Raw genomic sequence first — 13,142 nt, forward strand, 5'->3', positions numbered from 1 at the left:
GGCGAAGGTGCAGGTTCTGTAGTTTGTGCATCCCTGATTACTTTGCGGCACTCAGCTGCGGCCTCTGGGGCGGTCTCGCATGCTGCATGCCTCATAACTGCAGAGAATGGAAATCGCAGAACTGCAGGCCCAATCAGAAATACGGGAGAATCAGTCAGCTGAATTTCCTGTGAGTGTTTTCTTTTTTTTTTCGGTGAATGCTAAGTGTTTTGATGCCACTGATGCAGCTATGCAAACGAACCAATGACCCACTCAGGAAGTAGCCTGATTCATAACCTATTCTTTTGTCAGCCAAACAACACTGTGATCCTGTTATGACAAGAGATTATTGAAAAAGTATCTACGGATGGATGGATGAATTAATTCCGTGGGAACATTATTTTTGTCACAGTTAATTATGCAATATAAATTTATTTCACTGGAGCATTGTCTTAGGCTACTTTGCAGCATTTATTGCGACGTTCCTGACTTAAAGACATGTTATTTGTATGTTTATGTGTGTGAATGTGCGTTTTCCTAGTTAAATGACTTGCTTTGTGATTTGTGCTGTTCTGTCCCAGGTGGGGGCAGAGGTCAGTGATCGGAAGGTGTTTCTGAGGGAGTTCACACTGATCCGCCGGGACCCCCTCCCCGAGGAGTCAGCCACCGAAGTTCTAGGGGCACACAAGCCCGACGACCCGGTGAGTTCAGGCCCAGAATGGCTCAACCCGCATATTCAGCTCTGCAGAATCGGGCCTCTCACATTTACAGACCATAAATTAAGCTGTCCGGCTGAGTAAGGCTATGGGCAGGTACATCAGCGGAACATGGATACCCTGGCAGATTCAGGGGGCCCAGCACTTTACAGGGGCCACAGTAGGGGCATGGATACCCTGGCAGATTCAGGGGGCCCAGCACTTTACAGGGGCCACAGTAGGGGCATGGATACCCTGGCAGATTCAGGGGGCCCAGCACTTTACAGGGGCCACAGTAGGGGCATGGATACCCTGGCAGATTCAGGGGGCCCAGCATATTACAGGGGCCACAGAAGGGGCATGGATACCCTGGCAGATTCAGGGGGCCCAGCACTTTACAGGGCCCCCAAATTCTACCATGGATTAGCCTGAGGTGACATTATGTCAGAGAGCCCGAAATATCTAGCTACGCCCGTGACTATAGGGGCTGGATGGTGTTGGAAAGATTGTGAGATCAGGTCCCAGATCATAATCTTCAAAGAGGCCCCAAGCTGTCTCTACATCTATACAACATGCTATAAACTTTAATTATATGTCAGAGGCACAGTACAGCTGGAATTTGTTCTCCCTTAGCTATGACTTCTGTCTGTTCCAGTGCTTATTGCACAGGAGATTGGGTAGTTTCTGTGTGGGCTAAAGTCCCTCCCTAATCTGGGTCCACTTTTACTTTCATCGCTTTAATGTCGCTGCTGTGTGGTTCTCGCCGGCGATGAGTGAAACTTCACAGTCGCTCCTTGGAAAATTAGCCACCCAGCCTTTGAGACTGGGTGGCTACAATGAGGGTTTGGCCAATGAGGGTTTGGCCTCGTGGCGCCCATGTGAGACCAAACAGACGCCCCTGAATGGGCCTTCTTACGCAATTTGTAAGCCATTTGTAATTTATGATTTTTGTATTTGATTAATTCTGGTGAAAGGACGTGACCTAATGAACCAGGATCTCAGACTTAATAACTCCTTCTGCCACATGTTTATTTTTTAACTGCTATAATTATCGTGAAATTATGGCCGCAACGCAAACCAGGATCAACGCACTCAGGTCGGCTGCCGTCTTTTTAGATCAAAAAGTGAGACGCGAGTCAGCACTTTCATTTATCAGAACTGATTCAGTTTCTCTGTTAGCTTTTTTTTACCATTCATGCCAACTTCTGATGTTTGTATTTTTCTGTCGGCCAGCGCTCGATCATTTGATCGCATTTTTAATCGTATCGTCGCTGACAGACTTACAGACATTTACATAAATGTGTAGCCTGGAGACAGTGTTAGAATTCTGTGCATTTTTTATGAGCTGCAAATTTATGCGCGAGCAGGATTCTGGGAAGGTTCAAGGGTATAATTTGTCACATGCAAGGTATACAGTCCAGCTGCAACCTGCAGCGATATGCAAGGTGGACAACTCTGCTTAATGAAGAATAGTGATTTCAATAAAACATAAAACCTCAGTAATATAAATATGTAATAAATAGGGCCCAATAAAGCTATACTGAAAAGAAAGAAAAAGGAAAAAAAATAAACAGGAAAATCAGGGATAAGGTGCACAGTGCAGGAGTAAGGATCGAATGTTAAATTATAACTGTCAATAATGTGTCAAGTAATCTGATGGCCTGAGGGTAGAAGCTCCTTCTCAGCCTCTCAGCCTGACGGAGCAGAAGTGCTTTCCGAACCTCAGTCTGGTGAAAAGGTATTTGTTAGGATGAGGACAGCCTTCCTCTCAATACGCCGTCTGAGAGGGGGCAGAGTGGCTGGCTAACACAGAGAATGTGCCTTGTGAATGTGTTTTGTGTTGTTTTGTTAGGCTTCTAACTCTGGCCTGCTTCTGCTTTAATAACACTTTAATTAGGCACAGGAAGGCAAACGGGTGGTTTAATTAAATGGTGCCCCCCCATACCTGATGGTCTAAAATACAGCTTGTGGCTCCGTTCAGCTCACAGTTAACTTGCAGTTTCAGCATAAGGTAGGGAGCATGCACTGATTGCAGTGCATTACTGCACCCACCACAAGACAAACCATCATCAGGGATGAGGTAATAAGCTGGGTGATACCTCAGCACCACACTAGTCCAAATGGAACAGTGTGAGTTTTTTTTTCCCCCAGTGGCTGGAGTGGAAATCCTGCCACCCACCAGCAAATTTTCCCTGAAAGTTAGAGGACCTGCTTGCAGGGCTGGATGTAGATTGACGTCATTCCCAGGACAAAGCAATTGCAGGTTAAGGGCCTTTGCTCAAGGGCCCAAAGGAGTAGAATCACTCTTGGCATTCACAGGATTCGAACCAGCAACCTTCTGATTGCTGGGACAGATCCCTTGCCTCAGAGCCGACACTCCACCCTGGTTTGCTTCAAGTTGCCATGGGAGCATACGAGTAAACATGAGAAATGAGCTCCGATGGCATGCTTTGACATGTGTTTACTACTTGAGTGGAAGAAATGTTCTCGGTAATTGTGTTTGTTTATTTAATTTCGTTTGGGGGTCCTCCCCCATTTCTGTCCCACTTGTTGCATGTGTGCGTGTGCCTCTAGTTCCAAAATGACCCCCTGGGGGAGCAGAGTTTGTTCTTCTCTGCTTGTAGGAAGGAGCTGTCAGTCCCCAGCTTGCTTCCAGCAAAACAGATAAATACTTAACTCTTGAGTACAGATGTTGTGCACAGGTGTAAGTGTAGACAGTGGTGTACAGTAGCTATACACAGTGTCAAAAAAATGTAACGATTTTTGTATGTGAAATACAGAAATATTCATGTTTCAGACCCATATTCCTCATCATCGTGAAATCCTGTGAGTCAGTAAAAACGCTTCCTGTGCTCATCATTAGAAGACTAGTTACTTATTTATACTAATTATACTAATTGTTCTATGTACTATAAGGAATTAAAAATCGCACAGCAAATAGACCATAGGTATTTTGTATTTTCAATTTAAACATCATTCTGAAATGCAGTTTTAAAAATAAAATCACTGTAATCACAATGAATTAGCTGCAATGTATGTGGTCGCGCACGATCATTTAAAATATATAGTTTATTGGTAAAAACCTGTTCTTAAGAAACGTAAAAATCGGGGAGGTCAGGATTTTTTCAAGCTTCCCCTTAGCTGGAGGATGAGCTTAACTCGCTTGGGATGGTAGGAGAATCACTAAGCTGCAGTCAGCTCCATGGTCCACATCTCCAAGAGGCTCATCTCCTTTCCAAAGCCTCCTCAGGCCATTTCTGTACATGTAAGCTAATGAGTGTAGCTAAATTTCATTCACAGCGTCGTTACGTACACTACTGAAACCACTGACTGTCGTGCCAAGTACTGATCTACAAAAAAAAGTTCTTCAGCTGTGACTTTTCTTCCCTTCCTTCAGTCAGGAGCAAAATGATCTGAAGCAAAGCATGTTTCCAAAAGCCCTCTGTTCCTCCCCAGGTGTACGTTGGAATGCGCGATGTCAACACGCAGCCTTTTGTGGTGTCAAGTGTAGCATGGCGCTGCGGGATGTGAATGACGGCACGATCGGCTTGGCACGACTCCAGCGGGGAGATGTGGACGCGATGGGTTGATTCATACAAGAGAGGACCACATCGCTGCAGTGCTTACCCTAGCTTTTCAGAACGTAATGGATACTTTATGTATTATGATAGCTTCAAGTCAGTTTGGCTTATTTAATAGCCACGGTAATGGAGTCACTCTGTTGATGTGTGTGTAGGTTTTTAACCCGTAGCTCCACTTTGAATCTCTCACCATCAGAACAGACTCCTGAATGGGACAGATTAGTCACTTTGGTCGGGCTGCCCAAGGAGAATGATTACTGATGTCCGATATCGCCTGGAAGCCCAAGTTCATGAGGCTGGGTTTTCTGCATCATCACTGATTAGTGTTCATTGTCGTTGTTAAGGTCATACCAGGGCATGTAGTATATATAAATCATATAGTATATTCTCTATATTCAGCAGGTGCTTTTATTTAAAGCAACATGCAGTATTGAAGGCTGGGTCAGACAGTCCTTGGAGCCTTAATGGCCTTGCTCATAAGCCCTACAGTGAAATCACCAAGCCAACCTTGGGATTGGAACCAGCGACCTTCTGATCCCAGGCACAGTATTCAAACCGGCTAAGTCTCACAGAGTCTGGCCAGCCAGGCTTGGAATTAAAACTTGGCCCTGGACTTTGGGGTCCCCCATGATAATGTTTGGCCGATTGATACACCACCAGAGTTGGGTAATTCAGGTCCAGAGACTAAAAGTCCAGACCGGGATTTTGTTTCAACCAACCAGTTGAGCATGAAGAGTCACAGTCACAGAGTACTGAACTGGTTGGTTGGAACAAAATCCCGGTCTAGACTTTTACTCTCTGGACCTGAATGGAACTCTGTACATGACACATTTTACCAAGTGTGGGGGTGGGGGGTTCCCTGTTATAACTCAGTATGCCGGATGGTCAGTCCAGCTTTGGCTCCCAGAAAGAAGGACAGGATACACCCAGTCTGGTCAACATGTGGCTCATTCTCTTACTTGGTTTTATTTTGTGCTGAACTGTCCCAAGCAGGCCCCCACCTCAGCCAGAGAAGCCCGGCTGACATGCACATGCCACGTCGCCCAATCGGGGAAGGAGCTGAGAGGAGAGATTTAGAGGCACGATTGTCATGACACAAGCCAACCACCGAGGCCTTTGCGGCAATTAGTGCAGAAACGGCTGCCTGCTGTTCGCCTTTTACTACGCCTTAGAGACTGCAGGGTGTTCCCAAGTCAAACTACTATCATGAAACAATGTTTACAGTGTCACAGCTGTCATCTCTAGGGGACCCATCTCAGATCAGTAAATTCCAACTTTTTGACCGTCAGGCAGTGTCAGGCAAAGTAAGAAACACATCAACCACAGCAAAAATGAAATATTACTGCAAGTATTAAACATATTAATATATCTCTTGGGTGTTGTGATGGCTCTATTGGTAGTGCTGTTTCCAGCGTTGGTCTGTGTGCCAGATAAGGGTATGAAAGATGGATGGAGCGTGTGTCTGTTTCCAGTGAAGTGAAGGTTCTTCACATCTTGCTACATGCTTTTAGGATCCTTGACAGCGCTGTACATTGTACAATATCAGAAACAGACACAGCCCCCCCCTGTGACCCCCCCCCCCCCCCCCCTCAGTCTCCTCCTGGGATTTTCCCGAACCCCCTCCAACGCTCACTTTATTTTCTGTGACCTGTCAGTGCTGTTAAATGCGCAATCGCATTGACATTTTCTTTTGGGAGAAGCAATTAGTTTGAAACATCCCATAATGTATAAATTGTCACGCATTTTATGGCAAATATAAATCAGTCGTAAAATTTAATTTGTATGATGGAAACGCATTTTGAATTACAAGATGTAAAGGAGACATACAGGAGAGGCACTATAAAGCACGTATGCGATCTTTGCCGTTCGGAATGCTCAGAATCTGAAACAAAAGTGGCCTGGGCATCGGTCCATCTCATCAACATGCTTCTTGAACTTTGACCTTTGACAAAGCCATCATTGATGTACCTCCAGAATTAAAGTAGGAAGTCCAGAGAGCTTCGTCCTGGCACCTTCTCCATCCTCCGAATCGGACCATTGCCTGATAGCTCCGAACCTTTCCAGAATATGTTCTACATTGGCGTTGCTCAAATGCCAGCACAAATACTGCTTAATTAGCCCAAACCCAGGACGCCATAAAGCCCCTTCTTTTCCAAAGCCATGAATGTGTTTCCGGATGGTTCTGAAGAAGCCTCGCAGATCGCAGTAGGAGGCTTTTCGTATGAGCGTCTCACTCCCTCCTGCATGTCACAAAGATTAATCGTTCCTAGAGAAAGAAAACATTTACACTGGCAGTCATGGCAAAATGGTGCCATTGAAAGGGGTGGGGGGGGTGAGGTGAACTAAAAAAAATAATTTGTGCTGCCTTTTTACGTAGAAAAGGGAGGAAAGCCTGCGCATTAACATAAAAGTGAGCCATCAGAAATATCTCTGACTCATCTGTCCAAGTGTGTCCCTCACCACAATCTCACTGACTATGACTCATCTGTCCAAATGTGTCCCTCACCACAATCTCCCTGACTATGACTCATCTGTCCAAGTGTGTCCCTCACCACAATCTCCCTGACTATGACTCATCTGTCCAAGTGTGTCCCTCACCACAATCTCCCTGACTATGACTCATCTGTCCAAGTGTGTCCCTCACCACAATCTCCCTGACTATGACTCATCTGTCCAAGTGTGTCCCTCAGCAGAATCTCCCTGACTATGACTCATCTGTCCAAGTGTGTCCCTCAGCAGAATCTCCCTGACTATGACTCATCTGTCCAAATGTGTCCCTCATCACAATGTCCCTGACTATGACTCATCTGTCCAAATGTGTCCCTCACCACAATGTCCCTGACTCTGAGTCCCTAACCCCATAACCCCCACTAAGTGCTGTGTGCATTTTAACCTCTGGTCCGGAATACCTGTAGACAAGTGGATCTAGAGAGCATAACAGATAAATACTTAGCTCTTGAGTACAGATGTTGTCAAAATGCATTTATATTAGCTTTAATGGGTAAAGCCTATGGACTTTCTGTTTAGTTGGACAGTTAGTATGATGTCCAGACAATGGTATGCATGTATGATAGGGATGGTGACAACAGGGATTATCTTCTAGTGACACCGCCATCAAATCTCCCTGTATTACGACAGAGGCCACCCTGATTCCAAGTGCATTACATCCATGTCACAGACACACAAGTATCTTAGACAGGGGTCTGTTCAAAGCAGGATCCATGACATTGTCAGAAGTGGGGAAGGAGACTTCACATCACCTTGGCAGTTCGGGGGGGGCTAAGAGTGGGTAATGTGATCTGTGGGGATAGCGTTACAGACCCTTATGGTGGGGGGGGGGGATGAAAACCAGTGTGATCAGAATGAGACACACAGGTGCCTGGCTGCTATGTGTTAGGTGACACTCCCCCCACCCCCCCCCACCCCCAACCTGGCTGACGCTTCCAGGTAGCTGGGCAGTCGGAATGCTGTCTAGACCGCGCTTTGTGATGGACGACGTTGATGTAACTGCATAGATCGGGGATCCGGTTCGCGCTTCAGCTCTGCCTTTCCTCCTTGTCTCCTGCTGGCCCCCATGAGCGCTGATACAACACTTTGGTGCTCGGATTATCCACGAGCGGGCAGGTCATAGGGTGAACCTTACCCATATAACCCCCCCCCCATGTCAAGTTGAAGAGTATTCGGTGACCCCGCTCGCCGTGCCCCAGATCTCCGGGTCCTTGGCGACGGCTAGCGGTGGTCGGAATGTGTCGCCTCTCGGTCTGCCCGAGTCTCAGGGTCCAAAGCGCTTTCGTAGCATGTGCTGACACCCATCAAGAGGACAGACACGCTAATTATGTCATTTAAGACCATGGAACCATGTAATGGCTGCAAATCGGGGTCAGGCATGCCACGTATGTGCAGGGGGGCCCTTGTGTTTTGGAGCACCCTTCGGGGGAGGGGGTGCTGGGAAGGTTCAGAGTGAAGAGGGAAGCGCATGCAAAGACGCCTCAAGCCAGACACCGTGGAGCCTGAGTTGTCACGCCCTTGACTCTGAAGGGTTGGTGGTTGGCGAAGAGCATCATGATGGGGCTGCCTTCCTTTTTCTCGTATCTCCTTAATCCCTGTCCTTGGGTAGACCCTCCCCTTGCTTCTTTCCCCACCAGTAACTTGTCCTCCATTGGGCTTCATTGCCACATTGGGTTAAGCTCATATTCCTTACAGGATTTTGCACGTCCCTGTTAAGCACCTTATTTGGCCTAGTTGGGGACTCAGTTTGTCGTCTCCACTTGAGCAACCAATTTCTGAGAGATGTCCTTCAGTTAAAAGACTTCTTTCTCTCGCTCAAGCACAGAGCGCTCTCTTAGCCATGCCCCCTCCCAGCTTAAAGGGTTTCAGCCACCATATTTCTTATCCTCAAGTTCATTAAGAGATACCACTTCAGTGCTAGTTGCCATGGTATTGCTCCTTCAGTGAACCTCAGCTATTGGTATGATGCTTGCTTCTGTATGACTTGTTAGTGTCATCAAATCCAGTAGGGGATCCATTATTCAGAAGTCACCAGAAGGCACAGTCCTCGAAGGCATTTGATATGAATATCTTTCTCTAGCCTTCTAAGTACGATTATCATGAAGATCTTGCAACTTCGAAACTGAGAAGACTGGTGGTCAAATTGATCCATTGTCTCTTGAGGGGAGGGGGGTCATGATAGGCTAGCATGGCTTAACATTTTCTTTGCTATCCTGTCCCCATTTTTGTTGATGGCCAAGGTCAAATGGCTTGATTATAAAGGGAGCTCCCCCCCCCAGTCGTCATGAACGTCAAGCAACATTTACCGGGGTGAACGAACGGAGCAGCCAGTCGCTTTCAAATGGCAGATGTGCGCCATACGATCGACCCCCAGCATGGAGCTTGGAGACAGATGGATGTTGCGTGCAGGAAATAAACACAGGCTGAACCATGACGCAGCTTGAGCATGACTCTGGAACGTTCTACGGGCACCGGGTCAGGGCAAGGGAGGCCGTTCACACCTCGCTGGAAGCATGTTTTTTCTTTTTTTTGGTACGGCCTTGGATTTGTAAGCTTTAAACACTTGCCGACGGCAGGTTTGCCCTGCAGCAGGCTTTAGTTTCCAGACTGACTCCCTTGTGTCATGCTCCCCGTTTCCACCTGAAATTAATTTTAGCCCCCCCAAGCTGTGGGAGAGCCTGCTTGCTTGTTAACATGCCACTTCACTGGTCACCAAGCAGTTTGGCCCCTTGGGACCCGGCAAGGAGAAAGAAAGCAGTGAGGGGTCGACCCTGCTGCGTGTGGCTCGGTGGGTGAGGCATCTGTACTTGTCAGTGGAATGTCGTTGGTTCAGGTCTTTCCCTCAACAAATCAGGTCGCACGTCAGTTTGGCTCGTGGGAGTTTTAATTACACATAAATGGTCAGAGTGCAGAACGAAAAATGATTGGTTCAGAGAAATTAGATTGTAGAGGAGGTGGGTCCTAACAACTAGCGGAGTCTATGAAGCATCTGTTTGGCCTTTGAGCCAGACCCCTAACCCCGGAAATCCCCCAGGGGTGTGACATGAATGGGGTGACCCTGCACATGGACCCCAAGCTTCTCTGTCACCGGTATATATCTCTGTATGCAATGGCATATGAAAAAATACTTGAGGGAGCCAACTTTATAATTTAAATAAACTTGCTTATTTACCTTCTGTTTGTTTGTCTCAAAGGAGAGCAAGATGGGACATGCAAAAGGAAGCAGTGCAATGGACTTGTTCTTGCGCAAATGGTCCATGAAGCATCGTGCCATCTTTGACTTTTCTGACCCTTCCTGCACACAGTTATGCAGTATTTGTGTGTGTGGATTAAGTTTATACTACGTTGTGGGGACCATTTTTCAGGTCCCCACAAAGATCTGTGAATGCAGTCAAAAAAGTAAAAATGCCATAAGTCTCGTATTTTGGTTGGTCACTCATGGTTAAGGTTAGGGTTGCGTAGGGGTTAGGGTCGTCATGTCGGGATTAGAGTTTTGCGTGTGTGTGTGTGTGTTCAGGTGGGGGTTGGGCATGTTCGCACCCTCGGCGGAACACAGGCCACAAAGCAGACATAGTTTCTCCCAGCCTTCTGTTTTTTTTTGGCTTCTCCGGCAGCAGCCGTGAGAAAGTGCTGAGCGCCGTGGAACGCGCCGTAAACCGAGGCGCTTTTGGACGTGTCACTGATCCACCCCCCCCCCCCCGATTCCGGTTTCTCGCATGTCGCTGCCTTCGCTCCCTCGACTTGTGTGTTCGCCGGACTCCCCCCCCAGACGCCCGAGTGCTAAACCCCAGCGGCCCTTGATGTGGGCTTCGCCCGACACGCTGAGACCACTGGAATAGTCCTGCCGCTCGGAAACCCTAGGGAACAGCCCTCACCATCTGTGACTTACAAATTATAGGACTTGCGTGTGTCTCTATGTATATACATGTTTCTGTGTTTTTTTGTGGCTTGTTGGGGTTATTCCCAAGGGATTCCGTTCCCCCTCAGCTGGCTCCCTGCTTCACAACTGTCTCATCCGGCCAGAAGAGCACGAACATGAAACCGTCTCGCCCCGTGCAAAATGCGTAATGCGCGGGACATCGACCGAGGCCCCTCGTGTAGCGCGACCCGCCGCGGTCATGTGACGTAATCTACCGGCATGGCGTAATGTGTGCTTGCTGATGGGACCACCCAGCACAGAGGCATGGGCAGGCTCTTCCGAGGTGTGTTTACCAAAACATGAGCTGAATGAATGTTTGTGCCATGACATGCGTGTAGCGGACAGGAATGTGTCATTCTCTCATGCATGACCCCAACTCTCACGTTGGTTCTAGGGTTTATTTGTTGGCGTCATGTGGTGTGTAACCCTGTGTTTAGAGAAACTGCATCTTTTTACCATATTGTCTCATCATGGGTGCAAACAAGAATTTAGGGGCATCATCACCCAAGCATTTAGGTGTTTGACAGCCAACGCCCAAGACGGTTCGTGATTCTGATTGTGCGAGTTGGACTTCCCGCACAGGGGGACGAGAGGTCAAATACCTGTCACAAAACCTGCTATGTCTCTTGGACTGGCAAGGATTGGATTCTGGTATCTGCTCCCAGTTCTGCTGAATGCCTCAATGGCAGTGTGAGCGAAGCCTCTTCAGCTGCGCTTTGCTGCTCTCAGAACATTCGGAAGAAGTATCTGTACACGCCCCAAGCACTTCTCATCGAGGATGGCGAATGGAGACCGACCCGGACGCACCGTATAGGTGAAACAGGGCTACACAAATGCGGGAAATTCAAGCAGGATCAGCGTTCTCATGGCCTCCCCAGCAGATCACACAAACTGTCCGCTTAAAACCTCTCTCAGGCAATTTTCTAATTACAGGCCACAAAATTGGAAAACAGCTTCACAGACTCCGAGGCCACTTTCCCTGCTCAGCGCCCTCCCAGTTCTCTCTGGCTCTCAGTTATGATTTTACTGCTTTCTATTTGTGGTCAGCCGCGCCTCCCAAGAGCTCAGCACTGACAGAAACAAGGTGGGCTAGCGCGCCTTGCAGTAGGAGAGCGGCATTTCGGAGCTCGCCGTTTATTGTACGATTACGCCGTCCGACGTGGAGATGAAAGGCGTCTCGCAGATAGGAGGCTGACTCATGGAACATGTTTTTTTTTTCACTTCATTTTACAAACGTCTACAACCTGCACGTCCCCCAAAAGCAGCCTGCATTCCTGGCAAAAAAAAGAGAAAAGGTAGAGGATTTTATACCCTGTTATGGCCTGTTGCCGGTTAGAATCAAAATGCCATCAGAGGCAAGCAGGGGAGAGGCAAATAGAACTGGGAGATGACCGGAGGTGGAGCAGTTTATGGATCCTCGCACTGGCCGGACCCTCGAACCTCATCCCACGCACCCCCCCCCCCCATGATAATCGAACAGCCCCATTCGTGCGTACCTCCTTCCCCCACAATTTTTTATTCCCCTGAACCTCTGCCATGTTTTAGTGGTGAAGTTGCCACTGAAGAGGTTCCTGTGCCCATGCCAGGCTTCCTGCTTAGTAGCTGGGAGCCGCAGCCTGAGTGATGCCCAGCAAGGGGCTGTGGGGAGGGTTTCTTGCCAGAGAGAGAATCTGGATCTCACTCTCTCTCTCTATCTATCCTGGGTCTAGCTGTAGCGGATAGCGTGTGCGGCTCTGTGCATTAGAGCATCTGCGTCTGTGACCAGAAGGTTCTAAGTTCGAATCCCATGGCTGACAAAGTGTTATATCACTGTTGGGCCCTACACTCTCACTTCTTAATGGACTTAGAGTGATTCTCCTCTCTAAACCCATTTTCCTCACATTGCTTTGGGCAAAACGGCCTGTAAAATAAATAAATACAGTCAGTGGCATGGGGGGTATTTTTCATACGTGGATTACTCATTTAGCCGGATGTAATTGTTGACGATTTGGCATGATCCGGAATCTGTCGGTTTTCGAAACTTGCTGGATGTGTTGTCATAGCAGCACATCCAAATCCTCAAACCTGCTCGGAGCAGGTTTGTTCTATGTGAACAAGGATTAGCTCACAGTCTTAATCAGTGTCCGTGCATGGAAATCCGTTCAGTCATGGCCTCGCCATTCTTGGATGAGCGACCAATTGCATTCGGTGCACAAATAATAAGGGAATTTCAAAGTGAGAGGGTTTTGCGTGATTGGCAAGATCCTTTATTGTTGCCGGATGATATTCTTTTCGAAAAATACCGCTTCAGCCGAGATGGAATATTATATCTTAAAGATTTATTAGCAACTAGTCGAAGTCGGGCTCTCACAGCCACACAGACAATGTGCATTACCTTGAGATATTTTGCAAGCGGCACTTTTTTATATACTGTAGGCAATGCAGAATATATTTCAAAGAGTACAGTTTGCCAGGCAATTC

The 13,142-nt window shown here is 47.6% G+C and overlaps 1 protein-coding gene across 5 annotated transcripts in view; it reads left to right on the top strand.

The window, feature by feature from the left end:
- The window catches only part of LOC125704650 (ADAMTS-like protein 1), a 112,173-nt gene that overhangs the window by 34,126 nt on the left and 64,905 nt on the right, over nt 1–13,142 (top strand). For 4 of the 5 annotated variants that reach the window (XM_048970528.1, XM_048970529.1, XM_048970533.1 and 1 more), the window contains exon 2: nt 561–680. The exons of the other annotated variant lie outside the window; for it this stretch is intronic. In XM_048970528.1, the coding sequence (XP_048826485.1) occupies nt 561–680 (120 nt within the window). The remainder of the gene's footprint in view (nt 1–560; nt 681–13,142) is intronic. 5 annotated transcript variants of the gene reach the window in all.

The sequence above is a fragment of the Brienomyrus brachyistius genome, chromosome 12 (genome assembly GCF_023856365.1).
Source record: "Brienomyrus brachyistius isolate T26 chromosome 12, BBRACH_0.4, whole genome shotgun sequence".
NCBI classification, from domain to species: Eukaryota; Metazoa; Chordata; class Actinopteri; order Osteoglossiformes; family Mormyridae; genus Brienomyrus; species Brienomyrus brachyistius.